The sequence below is a fragment of the Ovis aries genome, chromosome 11, assembly GCF_016772045.2.
Source record: "Ovis aries strain OAR_USU_Benz2616 breed Rambouillet chromosome 11, ARS-UI_Ramb_v3.0, whole genome shotgun sequence".
Classification (NCBI taxonomy): Eukaryota; Metazoa; Chordata; class Mammalia; order Artiodactyla; family Bovidae; genus Ovis; species Ovis aries.
The window spans coordinates 10,855,085-10,880,791 of NC_056064.1; the positions used below are offsets into that span (position 1 = coordinate 10,855,085).

Below are 25,707 nucleotides of genomic sequence, written 5' to 3' on the forward strand. Positions count from 1 at the left end.
GGTCCTTGCAGTCCAAGGGACTCTCAAGAGTCTTCTCCAACACCACAGTTCAAAAGCATCAATTCTTCGGCACTCAGCCTTCTTCACAGTCCAACTCTCACATCCATACATGACCACAGGAAAAACCATAGCCTTGACTAGACGGACCTTAGTCGGCAAAGTAATGTCTCTGCTTTTGAATATGCTATCTAGGTTGGTCATAACTTTTCTTCCAAGGAGTAAGTGTCTTTTAATTTCATGGCTGCAGTCACCATCTGCAGTGATTCTGGAGCCCAGAAAAATAAAGTCTGACACTGTTTCCACTGTTTCCCGATCTATTTCCCATGAAGTGAGGGGACCGGATGCCACAATCTTCGTTTTCTGAATGTTGAGCTTTAGGCCAGCTTTTTCGCTCTCCTCTTTCACTTTTATCAAGAGGCTTTTTAGCTCCTCTTCACTTTCTGCCATAAGGGTGGTGTCATCTGCCTATCTGAGGTTATTGATATTTCTCCCCACAATCTTGATTCCAGCTTGTGTTTCTTCCAGTCCAGCGTTTCTCATGATGTACTCTGCATAGAAGTTAAATAAGCAGGATGACAATATACAGCCTTGATGTACTCCTTTTCCTATTTGGAACCAGTCTGTTGTTCCATGTCCAGTTCTAACTGTTGCTTCCTGACCTGCATACAGATTTCTCAAGAGGCAGGTCAGGTGGTCTGTATTCCCATTTCTTTCAGAATTTTCCACAGTTTATTGTGATCCACACAGTCAAAGGCTTTGGCATAGTCAATAAAGCAGAAATAGATGTTTTTCTGCAAGTCTCTTGCTTTTTTCATGATCCAGCGGATGTTGGCAATTTGATCTTTGGTTCCTCTGCCTTTTCTAAAACCAGCTTGAAGGTCAGGGAGTTCATGGTTCACATATTGCTGAAGCCTGGCTTGGAGAATTTTGAGCATTTCTTTACTAGCGTGTGAGATGAGTGCAATTGTGTGGTAGTTTGAGCATTCTTTGGCATTGCCTTTCTTTGGGATTGGAATGAAAACTGACCTTTTCCAGTCCTGTGGCCACTGCTGAGTTTTCCACTTTGCTGACATATTAAGTGCAGCACTTTCACAGCATCATCTTTCAGGATTTGAAACAGCTCAACTGGAATTCCATCACCTCCACTAGCTTTGTTCGTAGTGATGCTTTCTAAGGCCCACTTGACTTCACATTCCATGATGTCTGGTCCTAGATTAGTGATCACATCATCATGACTATCTGGGTCGTGAAGATCTTTTTTGTGCAGTTCTTCCATGTATTCTTGCCACTTCTTCTCCATACCTTTTCTGTCCTTTATCGAGCCCATCCTTGCAGGAAACGTTCCCTTGTAATAGAATACAATCTTTAAAAAATGTGATTATGTTTACATCATTTTAATGCCCATTTCTCACTTTTTTTTTGCTCATCATTTATTACTTGCTGTTTATATTTATTTTGGACTAGGGAAATGATATCAGACAAAAAGCAAATTTGAGTGATTTTCTTATCTAAATTCAACATGGGTCGTAAAGCAGCAGAGACAACTTGCAACATCAACAGCGCATTTGGCCCAGGAACTGCTAATGAATGTATCAGGCAGTGGTGGGTCAAGAAGTTTGCAAAGGAGATGAGAGCCTTTAGTGTGTTAGTCTTTCAGTTTTGTCCGACTCTTTGCAACCCCATGGACTGTAGCCCAACAGGCTCTTCTGTCCATGGGATTCTCCAGGCAAGAGTATGCTGACTGTAAATTAAAAAAATTAAAAACTGTCGTTTGGAAGCTTCATCTTCTCTTATTCTATGCAACAACAACAAACCATTTCTCAATTGGATTGTAGATTAACACAACAACTGGTGACAACCAGCTCAGTGCCTGGACAGAGAAGAAGCTCCAGAGCACTTCCCCAATCCAAACTTGCGCCCAAAAAAAAAAAAAAAAAAAAAAGGGTCATGGTCACTGTTTGGTGGTTTGCTGCCAGTCTGCGCCACTACAGCTTTCTGAATCCTGATGAAACCATAACATCTGTGAAGTACGCTCAGCAAATTGATGAGATGCACGAAAAACTGCAATGCCTGCAGCCAGCATTGGTCAACAGAAAGGTCCCAATTCTTCTCCACAACAACCCTTGACCACATGTAGCGCAACCAATACTTCAAAAGTGGAAAGAATTGGGCCACAAAGTTTTGCTTCATCCGCCACATTGACCTGACCTCTTGTCATCAGACTACCACTTCTTCAAGCATTTTTGACAACTCTTTTTGCAGGGAAAACCCTTCCACAATCAGCAGGAGGCAGAAAATGCTTTCCAAGAGTTCCTCGAATCCTAAGGCACAGGTTTTTATTCTACAGGAATAAACAAATTTATTTCTCTTTGGCAATAATGTTTATTGTAATGATTCCTATCTTGATTAATAAAAATGTTTCTGAGCCTAGTTATAATGACTTAATATTCATGGTCAGATACCTTTACTTTTGCACCAACCTAATATAAAGTACTGTATCTCTGTAAAATATTTTTGTTTCAGTACCTCGCATAATATCTGGTGAATAGGTTTTAAATACATATGGATTGAACCAGAAACCAGAAATAATATGCAAATATATAAAGGTTAGAAGTTCTTGGTCTTCTAGGTGGTCCAAAGTCCTTTGAGAAGTTGTTGAAAGTTTTGGACCCTCTTTCCAGAAGAAGCTCAAGCATTCACAATTCGGCAGGGATTCTAGAGAACTCCTGTAATGCCATCCATCTCCCACGAAGGATCTATGCTTCCTGAGGACTCCAAATGACCATGTTTAACTCATGACTGTGTTTTGAGATCAAGAGCAGAATAATGCTTCAGGGTTAGATTACTTTTTAAATTCTCCTGCAAATCCCAGGATTCTAGAACTGCGGTGCTGGAAAGGCAGAAGCAGAGATGGAAAGGTGTAACTGTCTGGTTTCCATTTAGCGTTCTGGTCAACTGAACAGTGGGGCAATTTGAACATTTTACATAACGCTGTCATTTGAATGCTACAGTAATCTGGTGAAGATGACACGGCAGCGCGGAGTGGCTTAATGATTTAGCTGAAAGGATTCAGCCCGCATGCTCTGCAAATGAGACTGGAAACAGCCTTCCAGGGTGAAGTAGCGCGAATGGAGGCGGAGGAAAGGGCGGGGCCGCGCACGCGCGCCTCTGCGTCACCGCCGACGCCTCCGGGTGTCCTCTCGCAGCGAGCCTTCCTCTCAGTCCATACGGTGGCCGACCGGAGCCAGACGCTGGGGATGAATGAAGGTGCTGCGTGCGGGTGGAAGCAGTCTCCTCAGCTTTCCCGTCCCTGCAGTCCAGGCTCTGCCTTTGCGCGGTGTCCCCATCCAGCCCCCGTCGCACCGCCGGCCTGACTGATCCCGACGTCTGGGGTTTTTGGTGCCCAAGTCGACTCAGGGCAGAGCTGTAGGGCTGGGGAAGCCGGGTTCTCGCCTAGGCCCAACCTCGGACCGCGCTCTCGATTTCTACCGCGCCCCGCCCGTAGGGCGCGGAATCCGGGTGGGGTCCCGGGAGGCCGGAGGGTAGACCTGAAGGTATGAGGCTCCCGCTTCTAAGGCCTCGGAGCGTTTCGGGGTCCGTGTCCGCCACCGGCCCGACTTTTCTCCAGCGGAGGGACTGGTTGGTTCACGTTACGCCCGGGGGCGAGACCTATGAGCGCTCAGGTCTCCTCGCCTGTGCTCTCTCAGCCCGCCCCTCTGTTAAAAGGCCAGCTCCTCTTGCTGAAGAGCAGAACGTTTCTGCCCACGGCTCTTGTTACGCATGATTCTGCTAGTCTATGGGTCTCTGAGGGGATGGCTTTGGCTACCAGTTTTTTTGTTTCTGATTGCTCTTGAGAAGTGTTCAAGTGGGATTCAGCTTTCTCCTCTCTGCTAGGAGCTAATTGCACCTCCGCAGCTGTTTTCTTTTCTCTTTTTTTTAACCTAGTAACAGGGGATATAGGATAGAGTTCTGGTCTCCAGAGCTTTGAAGCTGGCATAGCTTCTGGCTGGTGAGGCAGTTTACCAGTGCATCTGCCAACCCGTGGAGGGTGGGAAAGAGAACCTAACAGTCCTTTACATGTTCTGGGTAGGCATGCGAAGCTAAAGAGGTATTGAAGATGAGCATTCTTAGTGATGCTGTTGTTTTACTTTGGATTGTGGCCCTCAGATGACTGCTATAGTGGAGAAGGTGTTGCACTGGAATTTAGTAGAGGAGGGTTCAGCTTTAGATTTTGCCGCCGACTAGTAATACTCCTCTGGGCCTGTTACTTAATCTCTCTGGCTTTCCTATTCTTTCTCTGCAAAATGAGAGTATTAGAACAAGATCCCTGAGGCTGAAAGACGTTAGTATACTGTTTTCTTTCTCATTTTCCAGATGGCAGTAGAAACACAGGGAGTCGGTAATTGTGCCAGGAATATTGCCAACATATAAGATAAACCACATTTTTCAGAGTTTTTAAAAAGAGGGGCATTCGTATATGTGCAGTTATACCCCTACTTTCTTTGCTTTTTTAAAAAAAATATTTTTAATTGAAGGATTTAAAAGTATTGCATTTACTTAAGACTTTACAATATTGCATTGGTTTCTACCAGACATCGTTTTTTCTTTTTCTTTTTTTAACCACTAGGATCAACAGTGATAATGACCGAGTGTACAAGCCTTCAGTTTGTCAGTCCTTTTGCTTTTGAGGCAATGCAGAAGGTGGATGTTGTTCGTTTGGCATCTTTAAGTGATCCGGAGTTGAGACTTCTCCTGCCCTGCTTGGTGCGGATGGCGCTTTGTGCACCTGCTGACCAGAGCCAAAGCTGGGCTCAGGATAAAAAACTCATCCTTCGTCTTCTCTCTGGAGTGGAAGCTGTCAATTCTATTGTTGCATTGCTGTCTGTGGACTTTCATGCTTTAGAACAGGATGCCAGCAAAGAGCAACAGCTTAGGTAATGAATATTGTATAATATGTGGATTGGTATTTACTTGGATATGCTAAAAAAAAAAAGGAAATCAAAATTTTTTGGAGCTTTTTAGGACTTCTTATTGCAGTGCATTCTTCCAAAAAAGAGAAGATTGGGACTCTAAACTTTGGAGAGCATTTTTTTAAAGTTATTTTTTATTTATAATTAAAATTCTAGGATCATTTGAATTGTGTATTGTGAAATGTGCTGAGAACCTTGGCTGTATATACATTTGTATTCAGGCCTTCCCTGATGACTCAGATGGTAGAGTCTGCCTGCCAGTGGAGGAGACGCCAGTTCAACCCCTGGGTGGAGAAAGTCCCCTGGAGACAGGTGGCAACCCACTCCAGTATTCTTGCCTGGGAAATCCCATGGACAGAGAAGCTTGGTGGGCTACAGTCCATGATGTTGCAAAAATAGCCTGAGCTGACTTATGTATATATGCAGGCTTAAATGATTAGGCCAGTTGCTCTCAGTGGGAAGTGGACAGAGTAAGTTTCCCTAGAGCAAAAGGATTTACTGGAGTCTCCTAGGAGGCTTGTTAAGCTTACATTGAGTTCCCTAAATTCGAGGCATGGTTTGTCCTTCCTTGCCCATTGTGAATCCAGTTGTGAGCCACTGTTATTAATGGAAGTGGGTGTTAACCTGTCAGTTGTGATTGGAGTCTTTACACAGTTGTGATTGTCTCTGAAATAGACAATATAGTATTCAGAAGTAATATTCATGAAATATATCAAAAGAATTCATACATTCTTTTGTAGATTATTTCTATAAAAGATAGTTTTTATGCTTTTATTTCTGTGCCAGTGTTCTCATAATTGTTTTACACGTGTGCACTTTATTAGGCATAAACTTGGAGGAGGCAGTGGAGAGAGCATCCTGGTATCACAGCTTCAGCATGGACTGACTTTAGAGTTTGAACACAGTGATTCACCTCGTCGATTGCGTCTTGTGCTTAGTGAACTGTTGGCGATTATGAACAAGGTGCATTTATTTAAATCACAGCTGAAAATGTGCATGATTTGATGTCTACACATAAAAGATAGAAACAGGCTGTACTTCGCTGGTGGTCCAGTGGTTAAGAATCTGCCTTCCAGTGCAGGGGAAGTTTGATTCCAGGTCAGGGAACTAAGATCCCAAATGGCAGGGGCAACTAAGCCCCTGTACTGCAACTGTGACCTGATGCAGGCAAAAAAGAAAAGAAAAGGAAAGGTAGAAACAGGCAGAAAGGCAGGCAACTTGCATCCTCTTGGACACATATCCTATTTGTTAATCAAGTGGCTTCCTTTCAAAGGCTTGAACGGATATTAAGTGCCTCTTTTTCAAGGCTGTTTTATAATTGCTGTTTTCTCTCATTATGTCTACTCTGCATTCTGTATCATAAGGTTTTTTTTTTTTTCCTATATGGAGTCCATATGATGACTTCTTAATAGAATACATAGCTCAAGACTTGTAAATCACCAAAGTTGATAATATAGATAGATAAATAGGATTTCCCACAGTAAATATGTGCAGTATGTACGCGATTCTTCAAAATATGTGTGACTCCTTTAGATACTGAGTGAATTACATACATCCTACATAACAGTGAGTGGGGAATATTGAGGCTGAATTGGATGTGGGATATTTGGCTAGCCTCACTCACTAGATGACTGAATTGTTTCTGTGTACTAATGAAGGTTATTCAGCCTCTTGTCTCAGCAAAAAGATAAGTTGCTTTATTTGTTTTTATTGAAGATTTTCAGTATTTTATTTCAGGTGTACATAGATTAGGTCATGGACTTTGGGTGATGATGGTTAACTGAAAATCTGAATATTAAATTTGTGAATGTCAGGTGTTATCATGCAAATTGGATCTTGATATTAAGACATCTTATATGAGATGAGGCTCAGAATTTGAGAAACAGATGTTTTTTACTTTGAGAATCTCAAGGTCAGTTACTTTATAATAAAGTTTAATTTTATAAACTGTGGACCAATAAAAACCTAAATTCTGTTTCCAAAGAAAATACTGATACGGGAGAGATTTGTTTAGTTCTAGATAGTTTTTAAGAGATGTTATAAATCTTAATTTTTTTCCCTATTACAAAGTTATTTACCTCAACTCTTTTCCTCTGTACTCATACTCTTTAATTTTTTCTTTTTCATTTTCTTTTTCTTATTCTTTTTATTGTGCCATGTGGCTTGTGTGATCTTAGTTCCCCGAATAGGGGTTGAACCTGGGCCCTTGATAATGAAAGAATGAAATCCTTACCACTGGACTTCCAGGGAATTCCTGATAATCTTTAATTCTGACTAATATTTTCCTATATCTTTTTATTAATGGCTGTAATGAAATAAGTGACCTAGGTAGCATTCCTAGATCACATCTTTGGCTTGTCTTTAACTCCAGATGTCTCCAAATATTTATATAGAAATAAATTAATAAGACTCATATATTGCATGTCTGGAATAGTAATGTGACTGACTAATTGTGGTTAAATTGGTACAAATTCATCCACTCCTGCATATTCTTCTACAGTATATTAATGGCTATTAAGAGACATAGTCTATAAGCTCAACAAAGAATTGCAAGCATAGTAAGGGATCCAGTTCATTACCTAAAATTAAGAGAGCTCATCATTTTTCTTTCTTTCTTTTTAAGGTATCTGAGTCCAGTGGAGAATTTTTTTTTAAATCATCTGAGCTATTTGAGAGTCCAGTCTACTTGGAGGAAGCTGCAGATGTACTTTGTATTTTACAAGCAGGTACTGTAATGAATGCTAAGACATATTTCAGATGCACTTAAATGTTCCTGTTAAGTGATAACTGTGTAACTTCTTAACCTGGAATATTGTGTTATTTGAAAGTTCACCTAATTAAGAATATACCTTAAAAGTTTAGGTCAAAAGGACTAATAGTAGCACAATGATTAAATAAATTATATTATTTCCATAGTAGAGTGTACTCTGCTGCTATTAAAATGGTGTATATTTGAAGAACTTTAATCATTTTGGAAAATGTTCACAATATATCTTAAATGAAAAAAGCAGGTGGCAAAAGGGTAAGTAGAATAAAATCCTAGTTTTGTTAAAAGTACAGTGATACTCATAGGGGAATTAAAATCAGATCTTGCAGATTACTAACTTTGAGTGATGGGATTAGATCTGATTTTATTTTTATTCTTTGTGCTTTTTGTATTTTCTGGGTTCTTTATAACAAGTGTGCATGATCAGAATGAAAAGATAGAAGACACAGAAATGCAGAGAAACTTTTCATGAAAGTAACTTTTTAAACTAACACCGTCCACCACAGCAGTGATGACAGTGTTCTGTGTAGTGTGTTCAGTACAGTGGCCACTAGCCACATGTAGTTTTGGAATACTTGAAATGTGGCAAGTGTGACTGAGGAGCGGAACTATCTTTAGCTTAATTTAAATAATCACATGTGGCTAGTGGCTGCCCTACTGGACAAGTCAGCTTGAGACTGTGAAAAGAAAGTACCTTAATTTAACTGCCTTTAAATATCATTGGTGAAATGTCAAAGATGTTTGATGTATAATACAAGGAAATGTCACTCCTTAGTAATAACACTGATTTTGTTTTCTTATAGAGCTCCCTTCCCTGCTTCCTATAGTTGATGTAGCTGAAGCCTTGCTCCATGTTAGAAACGGTGCCTGGTTCTTGTGTCTGCTGGTGGCCAATGTTCCTGATAGTTTTAATGAAGGTAAATGCAATTTTAAAGTGGAATGTTGGGGACTTCCCTGGTGGTCCAGTGGTTAAGACTCCATGCTTCCAGTAGAGAGGGTGTGGGTTCGATCCCTGGTCAGGGAACCACAATCTCACTTGCTGGGCAGCATGGCCAAAAACAAAAGAAATAAAAATAAAACAACAGCAATAACAAAAAGGGATATTGAAGAGATTTGCTTGGGCCTGTGTGGGACCTATTTTTTGAGCTAAGAAGAAATATTTATAAGGTTTTATCTGAAATTTTATTTTTTGAAAATTTATTAGTGAATGCTGTAGAAATGGGCTTTCCAGGTGGATCAGTGGTAAAGAATCTGCCTGCCAGTGCAGGAGATGCAGGTTTGATCCCTGGGTTGGGAAGGTCCCCTGGAGAATGAAATGGCAACCCACTCCAGTATTCTTGCCTGGAAAATCCCATGGACAGAGGAGCCTGGCAGTACACGGGGTTGCAAAGAGTTAGACACAACTTAGTCACTAAACAGTAAATAATTGTAGAAATACTGAGTTTAGAGAATTCAAAATTGTTTGGAAATTACAAATGTAAATACAGTGAGGATGCAGCATTTTTTGTTTGCATTTGTCACCAGTGCTATAATAGGGAAGTAAAAAATATTACAGACATAGAAGCTATAATTTCTGTACTCATTGAACAAAGGGGAGAGGACATTTATCTGTGAAATAGCCAGAGGGCAACATGAGATATATGGATCAGAAATACCAGCAATCAGACTTTCATATTTTAGCCTTATTGCTGTCAGCTTGCAGAAAAGTATAGGGTAGAAATTGCGAAAAATCAACTAAAATTTTCACCTGTGTTTCAAACTGCTAGTGGCTGAAGATTGTGGTTTGGGTCTGAGTGATATAAAAATTACATTTATTGAGCAAGATGCTTTGTGAATTGAGAGTCAAGGAGAAAAAAGCGCTAGATCTGGGGTTCATAATTTCTGGCTTTGTGACTCATTCTTTGTGTGATCTCCATCAAGGTACTTAACTTCTTACTTGTAAAATGGAAGTATTAATATTATTTTCTTTTTGTTTCTAAGAAATTTACTGACTATTCCATGAAGGTTTAGGTTGACATTTTCTGTTAGCTCTTTGAAGATGTTAAGCCTCTTGGCTGTGGTCATTTTTATCTCTGTTCCTCTGTATATTTCTTTTTTCTCTCTGGCTACTTTTATTTATTCATTTTTTTAACCCTCTCTGGCTACTTTTAAGATTTTTTCTTCATCACTGGTTTTCAGAGATTGGATTATTATATATCTTGTTACGATTTTGTGTTTCTCCTGCTTGGGTTTCACCGATTTTCTAGGTTTATAGTTTTCATCAAATTTGGAAAAATGTCTTTAAATGTATGTTTGTCTTTCATTCCCTTTCTCTTTCTGAGACTCTAATTACAAGAATGTTGAACTACTTGATGTTCCATGGATCACTTCATTTTTGAGACTCTCTTCACTGTGCTGGATTTTAACCAGTTTCTGTTGCTATGCTTTCAAGTTTCCTGATCCTTTTCTTCTGTAATATCTAGTTTGTGTAAATGAATGATTCTCAAGGCTGAAAACATTGATTCTGACATCTTACTTAAAAAGCTTAAAGTAACAGAGGCTACTAAATGTTCAGTTTGTAGGGGCCTGATCAAAAATGGAGAACGACAAGATGAAGAGAGTCTTGGAGGAAGGCGGAGGACGGATGCTTTACGCTTCTTATGTAAAATGAATCCTTCTCAGGCCCTGAAGGTCCGAGGCATGGTGGTAAGAGATCTTGCTATTTTTATGAGACCAAAGGCTTTATATTAGGACCAGGAACTTTTTTTTTGAATCTTGCAGAGATTTGGAATTATATACCAGATATATTACCTTTTTCTCTAGACTTTTGTGCTTTGTGCTGTGTCTTTCCCTAAACTTTAGATGCTTCAGATTCTGGATAATCCTGGCCCTTCTCCTTATGATACTGAGTGCAGTTTGTTTTCTTTGCTTTGTTAGGTGGAAGAATGTCACTTGCCAGGTCTCGGAGTGGCTTTGACATTGGATCATACTAAAAACGAAGCTAGTGAAGATGGAGTGAGTGACTTGGTTTGTTTCGTTAGTGGTTTGCTTCTTGGAACAAATGCGAAAGTCCGGACCTGGTTTGGAACTTTTATCCGAAATGGACAGCAGGTGAGGGAGAAATATGTGTTTAGGCCAAGGATCAAGCTATGTTAGTAGTTAGTAAAGGAGAAAGAAACACTTTTAGAATGATGCCATTAGGCCAGTGGCTCTCAGACTTCTTAGTCTCAGGACTTCCTGAGAGTTTACAATAAATCAATGAGGACACAAAGCGCTTTTGTGTTGGCCGTTATCTGTTATTTACCATACTAGAATTGAAAACTGAAATTTTTGAAATATTTATTTAATTCACTTAAAAATAAGCCTAATCTTATTAAATGTGACAACCTTTTTTAATAGAAAATTAATTTTTTTGCAAAAGAAAAGTTTACCGAGAAGAGTGATATCATTGTACTTTTTTGCAAATCTCTTTAACATCTGGCTTAATAGAAGCCTTCAGAAAAGCTGCGCTATATACTTGTGGGAAAATAAGCAAAAAAAGGTCTATAATGTTGAGATATTCTGACTTTCTGGACCCCCTGGAAGTATTGGTCATCTCCAGGTTTCTGGGTCAGACACACAAGAACTGCTATATTAGATCATCACCATAAGTTGTTATTGTAGTCTATGGTTCATATATATGTACACACACGTGTAAATTGTTGTGGTAAAATATATATAACATAAAACTTACCATTTGAATCCTTGTCTGAGTGCACAGTTCAGTGGCATTAATTACATTTACTGTATTCTGCAGCCATCACCACTGTTGATTTTCAGAACTCTTTCATCATCTAAAGAAACTCTCTACCAATTAAGCAATAATTTCCCATTGCCCCTTCCTCCCAGTGTTGGGTAATCTCTCTCCTACTTTCTGTGTCTATGAATTTGCCCATTCTAGATGCCTCGTGAACGTGGAATCATACAGTATTTCTCATTTTGCGTTTGGCTTCTTTTTACTTGGCACAGGGTTTTCAGGGTTCATGCGTGTTATGGCAAGTGTCAGAATTTCCCTCCTTTCTAAGCCTAATATTGTATTGTGTGTATCTGCTACATGTATCCCTTTGTTATGAATATATATTATATTTTACAAGAGGTTTTAACTTGCAAAACATTGTACTTTTTTGAAAACATCTCATGATGACTGAATAGAGTTCTGTCCCTACACAGGAACTAATGCAGAATCACAGTAGCAGGTGTACTGCTTAGATCCTTCGGCAGTCTGTTTCTTTATGCCGTTAATTCACCATACTTTTCTTTATCCAAGTTCTTCTTTACTTAGAATCCATTTGAAAACTGATTTTAAATTTTGCAAGAGGTGGACATCTTTTGTGTACCTTGTATATTTCAGGCACTGTGCTAAGCTCTTGGTATAAGCCTCTCGTTTGTAATTGTTCTTTGTGTCTAATATTGTTATTAAAACAAATTTTACCATATTTTACTCTGAAACTCTCTAAAAATAACAACTTTTCCTGAGCCCTTTGTGGTTTAGAAATGCTTTCATATTTATCATCTTTGTTAGTTCATTTATCTCACAGATATTGAGTGCTTGCTGTATGTCAGCCATGAGAAGTCAGGCCCTCCTGAGTACGAGATGACTAGATATTGTCCCTGCCTGAAGAGCTGTGGGGGTGACAGGCTTGTAAACTCCTAACTCCAGCAGTCCTGGGAATTAAATATTATTAATAAAACATTAGTTTCCTTCTCATTTAAGGAAATTGGGGCTCAGAGAGGTTAACTTATGTATCTAAACACACATAGTTGGATAATAGCAGGGCTGTTGTTTAAATCCAAGCCCTTCTGTCTGGATTTAAATCCAAGCCCCAGATCTGAGCACTTTGTACTTAAGACTCCACTAGTCTTTATGTGTTTGAAAGCATCATTTACATGATATTTTACATTTCAAATCATCATTTATTTAGTGTGTTCTGTACAACCTGTCCAAATTAGGGTGAATAGTGTTAGTGTTAGTTGATGAGTTGTGTCTGACTTTTTGCAACTCCATGGACTGTAGCCTGCCAGGCCTCTGTTCAAGGGTTTCCCAGGCAAGAATACTGGAGTGGGAAGCCATTCTCTTCTCCACAGAATCTTCCTGACCCAGGGATTGAATCTGGGTCTCTTGCATTGCAGGCAGATTCTTTATTGTCTAAGCCACCAGGGGAGCCAAGGGTGAGTAGAGTATTCGTCAAATGAACCAGTGAGTTTGCGCGATGGATTAAAATTATATTCTGCAGTTATGACAGCCTCCTTAAATGGATCAGGGCTTCCCTGATAGCTCAGTTGGTAAAGAATCCATCTGCAATGCAAGAGACACTGGTTCAGTTCATGGGTTGGGAATATCCACTGGAGAAGGGATAGGCTACCCACTCCAGGATTCTTGGGCTTCCCTTGTGGCTCAGCTGATAAAGAATCTGCATGCAGTATGGGAGACCTGGGTTCGGTCCCTGGGTTGGGAAGATCCCCTGGAGAAGGGAAAAGCTATCCATTCCAATATTCTGGGCTGGAGAATTCCATGGACTGTATAGTCTATGGGGTCGCAAAGAATCGGACATGACTGAGCTACTTTCACTTTCAAATGGATCATTTACAGGTGTCTAACTGTAGAGTTTTGTTTGAACTTCCTTTTGACTTAGTAAGTTCTCCTTGCTCTCTTCCTTTTGTGGTCCATATTTCCTACAGAGAAAAAGAGAGACCAGTAGTTCTGTCCTTTGGCAAATGAGAAGGCAGCTTCTTCTGGAGTTGATGGGCATTCTTCCCACAGTAAGAAGTACCCGCATTGCGGAAGAAGCTGATGTGGAGATGGAGCCCAATGTGTCTGTGTATTCGGGGCTGAAAGAAGAGCATGTTGTGAAAGCCAGTGCACTCTTACGTCTGTACTGTGCTTTGATGGGGATCGCTGGACTCAAGTATTCAATAATTTGATCTTTTACCTTTTTGTCATTTTACTTTCTTGTTTCTAATCCCAAGAAAGTGAGCCATAGGCCCTTTATTCAGAGGATTTGGGTTTTCTGTCGGGCTCAGGTAGTAAGTTGACCTATGTCAAGAAGAAAGTCCCAAGGCAGAACTTTCCTAGTTGGGATGTATGCATCTGTTTTTGTCTGATTGTAAATAGAATTATATAAATATGGGAGGAGGCAGAGCAGTTTAAGAAACCTATGACTTGCCCACAGCTTGACATGACGGTATGAATGATCTGAGAGGGATCCTTCATGTAAGCCATACAGCTAGCTGAAGTACATCTGTCCTGTTTCCTTTTGCAACTGAGATCTTAGATTGTTCAAAGTTGATCTGTAATTACTTAGCACAAGATTTCTTAGACACAGTACTATTTCTTGATTAATGTCCTCAACTGTTATACATATAGTCCTCACTTTTCATGACCCCGACACATATGAGTTTCAGTTAACATACTTTAGTCAAATAACACTGCTCCCTCAACAAGTAATGTATCAGTTGCCGTGAGTCATTTGCCATGTTCTTATTTATTATCATTAACCAAAGTACAAAGTTTACTGAAAACTTTTAAGCCACATGTCACTATATGGAGGCGCATTGTGATTAGTGACCAGCCATAGGATTTCTTTTAAAATCTGTTGGCAACTGGTCCATAGACAACAAACAGACAGCAGACAGACAGCAAAGTTGGGTAGTAGTGCCGCCCCCTCGTCTCTCTGAATAAACCCATGTGGTATTTTGCAAAATCGAATAATTGAAAGAGGGAATTGGCCAATAACAATGAACGTGTAGCAAAGAAAAAGTGGTTAACAGCAGAAGTGACATTTGAACCAAACATAAATAGAAGCAATAGTTGACTGAAAATGTTGACGTTTGAGAGACCCTAGGCATGATAGCCAGATGGATTTCGTGAAGGGGAACTTGAGGGAAGTCATCGGGACCAAAAGGATGAAGACCTCCAGAAGACTGATGCTGGCAAAAATGTTTGCATTATAGGAACTCAGATATTTCATGATTGAGAGTACACAGGATGAAATGTTGGAAGCTGATCCAAACTTAGAAGGGAAGGGTATGATAATTCATCAAGGCCTAGAGAAGATGCTCACTCTATAATTTATACAATGAGAAAATGGCAAGGGCTGTTTAAAACTACCCTTGATAAATCTTATAAAGACAACACTGGAGAATTCCTGATGTTTCTAATATATTCAATTATAGAATGCTATATAAATATTAGTTTAACTGTTTTAAAAAGTTTCCTTAGGCATTATAACCAACAGAGTTTGTAATGTCTTGACAGAAATTTTAAAGGTAATGGAACGATTGTAATTCTCCCCACTGATGATTAAGACCGTGATGCAGTTTCAGCTTGCATGGTTATTTTTGTGGTCGCACACTACCATGCAAAGTGAGGACTACCTGTATTTGTGTCTGAGGAAGAGCACTGGTTGCAAACTCAGCAGTTTTGCTTTTGACATCTTAAGATATTAAAGATTTTATAAATAGTGAGGTATCATTCCAAACCTTAGGATTTGTATCTGAAAGGTTGAACTGTTGAGAAGTCCCCTCTTCTTCCTTCTCTCCACTGAAAAAAACTAAAACCTAATAGTGGATTCCTTTTTTAGACCAACTGAGGAAGAAGCTGAGCAATTACTGCAGTTGATGACCAGCCGTCCTCCTGCGACACCGGCTGGGGTTCGCTTCGTTTCACTCTCCTTTTGTATGCTGCTGGCCTTTTCTACTCTTGTCAGGTACCCAACTGTATACTTGTTCTATTTTCCCAAGGTCTGCTTTTGTTTATTTATTAAAACAATATGCAGAATTAACTAACTTACTGCAAAAGTGATCTAGGTATGGACATTGCTTTATCATTTAATAGAAAGGTATTAATAGCATCTCCTGTATGCCGGTTCTTTTGTTTGTCTTTATCAAAGTTTCATATACAAATATTTAAGGGATTCAAAGTAGCTCGTCAAGATTTGAGACAAATGGTAGTCCTGATTCCCTTTTGCCCTGTTTTTCACTTCCCTAGAGGCGGCAGCTTTCAGTTCTTTTAGGTGATTCTTTCGGTTTTGACTCCCACATCTTTATTACTGTTTATATTTGCTACATCCTGATTTTTTTGTTTTAGGAGTATTTGTTAATGTCCCACTATGAGAATGAGAAATTAGTTCTCCTTCTCTCTGTCCTCAACCTTCTCTGTGTCCTTCGTATCTCTCCATTCTCCCTGTACATAAGTTATTATTATTTTGCTTTGATCAGTACATTATTGTTTAAGTTACACTCTTGGGAGCTCAGCCAAGTAGAGGATTACTTTTCTTTTGCAAAACTGGTTTTTCCATTAAGAATTGTCCTGTTTGCTTTTGTTCTTTGTTTTTCATTTGCTTGGTGTTTTATGTACTTAGGTTAATGCAGTTTCAAACTCTCTGCCAGTCTAACCCTCCTCTCAAGATGTTCAGGCTCATTAGTTATTCCATTGGTTTCATTTTCTTGAGGCAGTCTGTCCTGAAGCGTTTTGACCCCCTTGCATCTGAACTGGTTGCCTCTGCCCGGATATACAGCTCTCATCCTGGAATTGCGTTTCACTCTTATCCTGGGGACTCGCTTTAACTCTTCTTTTTTGGGTCTCCTATTTCCCGCATCTTGTCTCCATCTTTTTTCATTTGCTCCCTCATTTTGCTTCTTTAGAGTGGATGTGTAGGAGGTAAATTATTTAGATTAATTAAATTATTTAGATTATTAAATTATTTAGGCTATTTCTGAAAATGTCTTTATTCTACTTTAACACTTGGTTGATAGTTTGATGGGGTATAGCGTTCTAAGTTGGAAATAATTTCCTTTGAGAATTTTGGAAGTCTTGCTGTATTGTCTTCTAACTTCCAGTGTTACCATTGAGGAATCTGGTAACATTCTGATTCCTGGTCCTTATTGGTGGCTTGTTTTTTTAAAATATGGGAACATGAAGGATTAACTTTTTGTTCCTAGGGTTTTGAAATTTTTTGGTGATGTGCTTTTGTATGGGTCTGTTTTTGTCCTTTCTCCTAGGTATTTCTACCTTTTCAACCTGGGAACTCACATTGTTCAGTTCTAGGAAATTTCTGTGAACGGATTTGCCTTTCACATTGGTTTCTCTGAAACCTCCTCTTGTTTTGATATTGGGCTTCCTGTAGTGATTATCTTATTATCTTATTCTTTCTTACTTTCCTTATCTTTGTTTTGTTCTGCTTTTTAAAAAAACAGCATTATTGAGACACAGTTTCAGTTCAGTTCAGTTGCTCAGTCGTGTCCAACTCTTTGCAACCCCTTGAGCGCCAGGCCTCCCTGTCCAATACCAACTCCTGGAGCCCACCCAAACTCATGTCCATTGAGTCGGTGATGCCATCCAACCATCTCATCCTCTGTCATCCCCTTCTCCTGCCCTCAGTCTTTCCCAGCATCAGGGTCTTTTCAAATGAGTCAGCTCTTTGCATCAGGTGGCCAAAGTATTGGAGTTTCAGCTTTGACATCAGACCTTCCAATGAACACCCAGTACTGATCTCCTTTAGGAGACAGTTTACATACCATAAAATCCACCCAGTTTAAAGTGTACAATTTAATAGTTTTTAGTATATTTACAAGGTAGTACAGCCATTACCACAGTACAATTTTAGAACATTTCAATCACTTCACAAAGATACTGCTCATATTACCTTTTAGGATTTTTTTCTCAACCTTGTCTTCTATTTAGTTTTTAACTTCTAAGAGCTCATTTTTATTCTTATTTCTTCTTTATAGAGTCTGATGCTTCATGGTGGCATGGTTTCTCTGATATTACCCATAATGATTGAAGGGGTCTTATTTGTACTGTTTCTTTTCTCTAAGTTTCTTTTTTTCTGCCTTTTTCTTTTTTTGGTGTCTGTTTTTCTCAGAGGTTTAATAATGCTTGATAATTCATATTTAAGATTAGACTAAAAGGCAAATTAGAACTTCTGAACGCATAGATGAGAAGCACTTGGGCTTTTCAGAGTCTTGGAGAAGACCATTTTCTTGCCTGAGAGCGAAGGCCTAAGAAGAAATCCATAAGTGAAGTTAAAAAGTGAGGGTTAAGGACTGGGAGATCTCAGCCTGCACTGTGGTTGTTCACTTAATTCTTCTACTTTCCAGAAGGCGCTGCAGAAAGCCCTGGTTGTCCTTCAGTTCAGAAACACCCTCTTTTCCCTTATCCAGAGAATCAATCTTGTTTCCTCTCTGCTGGGGGGATGGCAGAGTGGAGGGTTGGTCTGGAAGTCCACTGCTCATCCAAACTGTCTATGTTTGGTCTCCGTCTTCTTTCGCACTCCCCAGACCGCCTGGAGGTGCCGGTTCCTGAGCCCTTTGGGGATTCTGTGGTGTAAGTGGTAGACTGGCTCTCCTTCCTGCCAGTGTAGTGTGCTGCTTCCTTGGTCTGCTGAGTCAGTTACTCCTCTTGCTCCTCACTGGCGCCAGCTTTCCAGTGTCTTGTGGTGTTGTCCTTTATTATCATCCTGTGCGTTTATGTGTTTTAAGAAAATCCCTTTAATGTAATTTGAATGGTGTGTTTTAGGAATGTGTGAAACTAAGTTCATTTATGTGTTTTAAGAAAATCCCTTTAATGTAATTTGAATGGTGTGTTTTAGGAATGTGTGAAACTAAGTACATGAAATGAAGTGTTTTCTCTTTACCTGGAGTAATTTCTTGTTTTAAAAAGTTTATTTTGGGGACTTCCCTGGTGGTCCAGTGGCTAAGACTCTGTGCTCCTAATGCAGGGGGCCCAGGTTCGATCCCTGGTCGGGGAACTAGATCCCACATGCCACAACTAAGATCCTCAGTGGCCAAAGAAATAAATAAAATTTTTAAAAAGTTTGTTTTAATGAAGTATAGTCAGTTTACCGTGTTGTGTTAGTTGCTGGTATACAGCAGAGTGATTCAGTTATACACATATATTACCTAAAGTTATATACTTATATATATAAAGTTATATACTTTATATATAAAGTTATATTCACTTATATATTACCTAAGTTATATACTTTATATATAAAGTTATACACTTATTTATTACCTAAAATATAAATATTTACTTTATATTTTATAGGTAGGACAGCTAAAGTACAAGAAGATTATTTAAATTTCTTATTCAAGGTCACACTAACAGTAATTGGCAGAGATGAGATTCCCACTCAGGTCTGGCAGACTCTAAAGGCTGTAATCTTTCTATTACATAACATTGTCTTGTATAAGTGGAGTAATTTATGTATGGTTGAGCATGACCTTTTAAATTTTCTTAGTTTTGGGTATCAGGCTTTGTGGTTGTTTTTTTTTTTTTTTTTTTTGTGGTTGGTTTTTATTTTTGCTGCTTATACTGCAGTGAAGTAGAAGAGTGAAGTCACTCAGTCGTGTCCAACTCTTTGCGACCCCATAGACTGTAGCCTACCAGGCTCCTCTGTCCATGGGATTTTCGAGGCAGTAGTACTGGAGTGGATTGCCATTTCCTTCTCCAGGGGATCTTCCCAACCCAGGGCTCGAACCCGGGTCTCCCGCATTGTAGACAGACGCTTTACTGTCTGAGCCACCAGGGAAAAGGATCAATGGACATTACTATTACAGATCAAAATCAACTTGTACATTTCAACCTAAACCTAGGAATTTGCTTTAAACAAGTCAGTGTTCATGTATTTCTAAAACCATTTGTCATATATGGTTAGCCCCTGGCTGTCTCTTTTTACTGTTTCGAATAGTGATCACTTATTTCCCTCTAATATTGAGTTCTGCTCAAAATGCCTCTACAAACTAAATTTCATTTGGTCTGATTTCTGTCCTCATACTCAGTTTGTGAGTTTTTAATGATTAAGTTTCAACACTATAGATTTTTTTCTATAGGAAATAAGTATTGGCTGTTAGTATATACGTTCTTCTAACATTTTAATCCCAAGGAACCTTTGTTTTTCTAAGGAATGTGAGGAAGTTTATTCTGTCCAACCTGCAATACTAGTAACTGAGACTTTGAGAGGGTTTGGCTATTCATATAAATGGAGAAAATTTATGTTTCTCTGTTCTTCTCTAGAACTACTACATATCTCAATGATAATTAATGGCCAATTCAACAAGCAATTAATTTGAGGAAAAAATAATTTGAGGAAAAAATAATTTGCACCAAAGATAATTCCAGAATGCTTTTTTATTCTTATGCTAGTATATCTGATTTAGACCAGTGACTTCTGATATTTTTTCTATATTACCAGTACTCCTGAACAGGAGCAGCTCATGGTAGTGTGGCTAAGCTGGATGATCAAAGAAGAAGCTTACTTTGAAAGGTAAGATGACTTCATTTGTATCAGATAACTGAGTAAGTTTGCTTATCCTTCCTTTGGAAATTCACATTTTCTTTTCTGTTTCAACAGTACTTCAGGTGTCTCTGCTTCTTTCGGAGAGATGTTATTATTGGTTGCTATGTACTTTCATAGCAACCAGCTCAGTGCTATCATTGACTTGGTCTGTTCCACTTTGGGAATGAAGGTAATTTCCTCTTATTTTCTTTCTAAAGAAGATGTTTCTAAGCTGGACATTTTCTTATAATGTTAAGTAAATAGGTTCTTTTCATTTTGAAGTAATTTTAGTTGTATAATAGTTTGAAACTTTATCAGGAGCTCTCTAAAAAAAGTACATTATGTAAACATTATTTATGAGAATAATAGATGTTCTATGTAGAAAACTTAGAAAACACAGTAAAGAAGGGAAAGCTATAATTCCCTGTTCAGAGATATCAAGTACTATTAATAGTCTGGTATCTGTTCTTTCTTTAAATTGATATATAGATAGATAGATAGATAGTGGTTTTAATGAACTTACCAATATACAATGAGAACTTCCTCATATCAATAAATATTCTAATACAACATAATTTTCAGTGGCTGCATTGTAGTTATTGTGTGGACTGATCGTGACATTTTTAATGGTTCCTTTATTTGCCATGTAGATTTTTCTAATTTCTGAATAATGCTTAGATGAATATCCTATATATGTAAATATACATACAGACATCCATACATGTATATTTTTAAACACTTTTTGGATTTCTTCCTTAGGATAAAGTTATAGAAAGCAGTACTAAGTAAAAGTATGGTGATGTGAAGATATTTAATGAATATTGTCAGATTATTTTCCAGAAAGATTATACCAGTTTAACTATTCTCATTAGTGAATGAGAGTGGATATTTTCCTAACTTCGTGATCACTGGGCATCACCCATCACCCATCACTGGGCATTACCATTCTTTTTAATCTTTGCAAATTTGATGAAAAATGGTCTTACTTATTTTGCATTTCTTTGATTACTAGTTATTATTATTTTTTATTGTTATAGTTTATATAGAGTTTTTTTGGTTACTTTTAAACAATCTATGTGTTTTAGTTGGTTTATTTCATTTATAAAAGGCTTATTGATGTCCCAGTTTTTCTATAGGGATTTTTATTGATTTATTTTTCCTTTTACTGATTAAGAAGTACTCTTTATATATAAATGATATGCTGTTATGCCTTGTATATCATATTTCATTGATTCAAGACACACACTTTACCATATATTGAAACTTGGATTCATTTTATAGTTGATGCATAATGTTAGTGTGATAGTGTTTGCCCTCTTTATTTACTTGAAAAGCTACTATTAAATCAGTGGTGCATATTATAATCCTTATTGTCTTAAAGATGGAGAAGTATAATATGTTGCAGATGGTTTTTCCCAGTCTTTTCTGCCATGTGAAAATTATTATTTTCTATGTGTGTAATATATTAAGTATTTCTTTTGTACTTCTTATTTTGTTATTATGCTTAGAAGTGCTTTTCTTTCCTCAGTTTAATAGAAATGGTCACCTATATTTTCTTCTAGTGTTTTTGTGGCCTTGTGTTTTACATTTAAATCTTTAATACCTTTGGAGTTAATATGGGGTATGATGTCATATGCAAATCTTTATTTGTATTATCCAGAAAGAGAGCTATCCCACCTCCATTTATTAAATAATCCACTTCTTCCCACTGACTTAAAATGCAATAATAATATGTTTACTGAGTACTTAAAAATTTTTTTTATTTATTTGACTGTACCATATCTTGTGGTATGTGAGATCTAGTTTCCTGATCGAACCTAGGCCCCTTGCATTGGGAGCTCAGAGTCTAGCCACTGGATCATAAGGGAAGTCCCACTAAGTACTTTCATATTTGGTTCCTGAGGAAAAACACATTTTAGTGTTAGGTTTGAGAAGCTACTTCTGAAACAGAGTATTTGAACATTAATTTTATATATTAAGTAAAATTGTGCTTCATATATTTTATTTTCACCTGCTGTTGAAATCTTTTGGTTGCTTTATTTTGTATTTTTTTTTTGTAGAAAAGAGCCTTTCTTTTCTTTGTTTTTTATTGAAATATAATCGCTTTACAGTGTTGTGTTTTGGTTGTTTTAGATTGTAATTAAGCCAAGCTCCTTGAGCAGGATGAAGACTGTCTTCACACAGGAAATTTTTACTGAGCAGGTACTTCTTTTAACTATTATCTTAGGTATTTCTTTAACTTTATTTATAACATTCCTTGTGAGAAAACTTGTATATGTTTCAGTTTAAGAGAATAATATAGTCTTTGTGTTCCTTTTTAGTTTCCAGTGATGATTTATGTAATCTTTGAAACTTCTATAAAGAAAAATCCTATTTCAAATTTGTTTTCAAAGCTATTTACTACATAGAAAAGCATGTGCTAAGTAAATTTGCTTATTTTGGAGACTTTGAATAGATACCTAAGAATGTAGTCTTGGATACTGTTGACAGGGGTCTCACATGGGGTGAAAGTGTTAGGGGCTCAGTTGTGTCTGACTCTTTGCCAACCCATGCGCTGTAGCCTATCAGGCTTCTCTGTCCATGGAATTCTCCAGGCAAGAATATGAGAATGAGTAGCCATTCTCTTCTCCAGAGGAATCTTCCTGATCCAGGGATCAAACCTGATCTCCTGCACTGCAGGCAGATTCTTTACCATAACCTACCAGGGAAGTTTACTGACAATTGGGATTGTTAGGAGAAAAATAATAGATCTGTTTAAACCTTTCAGCTATAAGGTGCCGTGTCTAACTAGGTTATAAGCTAGAGTCTAAATTCCTTATTCTTGTATTAATTTGTTCTTATTTGGTCTCAGCACTTTTGTCCATGGATAATCCTAATGATATTTTATTTTTTCAATGATGGAAACCATTTTTTTTCCTTTTTTTAAAAAAATTAAACTATAGATAATCTACAATATTATGTTAGTTTCAGATATACAACAAAGTGATTTGGTTATGCATATATATGTATATATTTGTATTCTTATTTATTTTTTAATTGAAGGATAGTTACAGAATTGTGTTGGTTTCTGCCAAACATCAACATGAATCAGCCATGTGTATACATATGTCCCCTCTCTCTTTTAAGATTCTTTTCTATTACAGTTTATTATAATATAGTAAATGTAGTTCTCTGTGCTATATGGTAAATCCTTGTTGTTTGTCTGTTTTATATATTATAGTCATTGAGCCCAGATTTTATGATTCCAAATTTTACATATTTTTTAACTTTAACCCTTGGCAATGTATCTGTGTTTAGAAGTAAATTTTTTAAAATTAGAGAACTTTACAAATTCCCAGATGTGTGATGCCACCTCATCACTCAAAATAATGAAATCATGTCATGATTGGTTTTTGTCACTCCTGCCAAAGGACCACATTAGTGCTGACAGTGCACCTGGCTACATCTCCCTCTTTCAGAGTAATTTTGTATCTGGCTCTGTCACATGGATTGCTGTTATGTTTCCCTTTTAGGTTGTCACAGCTCATGCAGTTCGAGTCCCTGTCACCAGCAACCTGAGTGCCAACATTACTGGGTTTTTGCCTATTCATTGCATTTACCAGCTGCTGAGGAGTCGTTCCTTCACCAAACACAAAGTATCAATAAAAGTATGATCTTACATTTATTCTTCAAGCTAAAATCTGAGTTAATGCTTTTTTCCCAGTTCTATTTGAGCTTGTAGACCTTTATTGTGGATTTTGTATGTGAAATGTTTTTAGTTACTCGTCACTTATATAGTTATAGTAATTAGACTCTTAATTTCAGATTTTTAAAACAGTATAACTGTTCAGTTATTTACAAAATGTACAATAGTACTAATTCCTTTAAAATTCTCAATGATATTTAGCAATTTCATTAAACTTTAGTAAGAAACTGCCATTCTTTATACTTGGTTTTGTTTACCAAACTGAGAAGGTTGCTGGTTAGCCATGACCAGTATTTGTAATCCATTTGTCACACGGACTTCTAACATTAAGCTTGCACATATTTTGATATGTTTTCAATTTGTTATATGGTTGGCTATAGCACACAGGTCCTCTAAAGAAAAGGCTTAACCCACAGGAGGTTAAAACAGAAAAAAGTTTGTTTGAACCCTTTCTAAGAGGCTATTTTATTTGTAAAGAACCCTGAACAATATATGCATTGCTATATCACATTTGATTGTCTTTGTTTTTATGATGTAGTGAAGTTATTTTCCATCTTGATTGTATCTTCTGCTTTTTATATTTTTTGCAAGTGAAGTAGAGAAGAATTAAGAGTCCAAATGCACCCCCAGTGTTTTCTTGGCCTGTATTTGTGCAGATAGTTAATCTCCCATATGTGGTTGTCAAAGCCACCTTCTTAATATGTCTGAGGCTTGTTGTGAGAAACTATTCCTCTCCCTAAATGCCTTTCTGCTGTGGGGTCTTTTACAGCAGCATATATGGTGCTCTAAACATAGATACAAAAAGGGACTTGACAGTGTTTTTCCCACTACTTAAAAACCATTAGATTAAAAACCTGAAGTCCAAACTCTAAACTCAAGCTGTCATTTTTAGGTTTATCTTCCATGGAACAATATTCTCAATTTTAGGAAAGAAAAACTGTTTCCATTTTTAAATCAAAGGCAATTATGAAATTGGATGATATTATTTAGCAACTGCTAAAAGTTAATAGTGAGTTTTACTTTTTCATAAATCATGTAAAATTGTATGTGCTTGTAAAATTTTGATTGGTTTTTCTTATTGCCATAATTTAGTGCCTGTCACCTTCTTTTCTAGGATTGGATTTATAGACAGCTCTGTGAAACCTCCATTCCACTCCATCCTCAATTACTTCCTCTGATTGATGTGTACATAAATTCTATACTTACTCCTGCATCTAAATCTAATCCAGAAGCCACAAATCAGCCAGTTACAGAACAGGAGATACTCAATATTTTCCAAGGAGTCATTGGGGTAAAATAGTGTTGGTTTTTTTTTAAAACATGTATTAATTCATTTTTCTTTTATTCTTTACACTTACTCCACATTTTTTCCCCAGATTATTAGAGGAGAACCACTTCTAGGTGGTTCTGAATTTAAAATGGTATTCAGTTTTTTAGATCACTTATGAATATTAAAAGAATGGTATTCCATGTAGTTTGTTGATTAGACACTTTTTGAAGAATTCTTTCAAAAGCTCCATTTTAAAGTTTAAGAAATGTCCTGGAGGTTGTGTGTTTAACAAAGGATTATGTGACATTTCAACACATTAAACCAGCTTCCTGAGAATTTAAGATATACCTAGATTATTTATGGAAAATTTGGAGTAAATCTTTTTTTCTCCAAATATACTGAAGTGTACAGTATCTTTTTTTTAGGAATTATTTTCTTCATGGTAATTTCAGATAATACTTGAGATTCCTGTAAATGTTAACTTTTTTCAGAAGCAGCCCTATCTTAAAAACTATGAGGTCGCTCAGTCGTGTCTGACTCTTTGTGACCCCATGGACTGTAGCCTACAAGGCTTCTCCATTCATGGGATTTTTCAGGCAAGAGTGATGGAGTAGGTTGCCATTTCCTTTTCCAGGGGATCTTCCCGACCCAGGAATCGAAACCAGGTCTCCCGCATTGTAGGCAGACACTTTACAGTCTGAGCCACCAGGGAAGTTTTA

At 37.6% G+C, this 25,707-nt stretch overlaps 1 protein-coding gene and 1 non-coding gene across 4 annotated transcripts in view; both read left to right on the plus strand.

Annotated features, from left to right (window-relative positions):
• Positions 1 to 3,220: 3,220 nt before the first annotated feature.
• Positions 3,221 to 25,707, plus strand: part of INTS2 (integrator complex subunit 2) — a 54,490-nt gene continuing 32,003 nt past the window's right edge. For 2 of the 3 annotated variants that reach the window (XM_004012421.6, XM_042255334.2), the window contains exons 1-14: positions 3,221 to 3,267; positions 4,628 to 4,934; positions 5,795 to 5,933; positions 7,594 to 7,696; positions 8,541 to 8,654; positions 10,292 to 10,422; positions 10,654 to 10,827; positions 13,435 to 13,661; positions 15,336 to 15,461; positions 19,950 to 20,021; positions 20,109 to 20,223; positions 22,167 to 22,235; positions 23,546 to 23,680; positions 24,833 to 25,009. In XM_004012421.6, the coding sequence (XP_004012470.3) occupies positions 3,258 to 3,267; positions 4,628 to 4,934; positions 5,795 to 5,933; positions 7,594 to 7,696; positions 8,541 to 8,654; positions 10,292 to 10,422; positions 10,654 to 10,827; positions 13,435 to 13,661; positions 15,336 to 15,461; positions 19,950 to 20,021; positions 20,109 to 20,223; positions 22,167 to 22,235; positions 23,546 to 23,680; positions 24,833 to 25,009 (1,899 nt within the window). In that variant the 5' untranslated portion in view covers positions 3,221 to 3,257. Of the gene's footprint in view, positions 3,555 to 4,627; positions 4,935 to 5,794; positions 5,934 to 7,593; positions 7,697 to 8,540; positions 8,655 to 10,291; positions 10,423 to 10,653; positions 10,828 to 13,434; positions 13,662 to 15,335; positions 15,462 to 19,949; positions 20,022 to 20,108; positions 20,224 to 22,166; positions 22,236 to 23,545; positions 23,681 to 24,832; positions 25,010 to 25,707 lie in introns of all 3 variants that reach the window. The other variant, XM_042255333.2, reaches the window with a different exon arrangement.
• TRNAR-CCU (transfer RNA arginine (anticodon CCU)) lies at positions 18,431 to 18,503 on the plus strand. The gene has a single exon. It is a non-coding gene; the product is annotated as a tRNA-Arg (tRNA).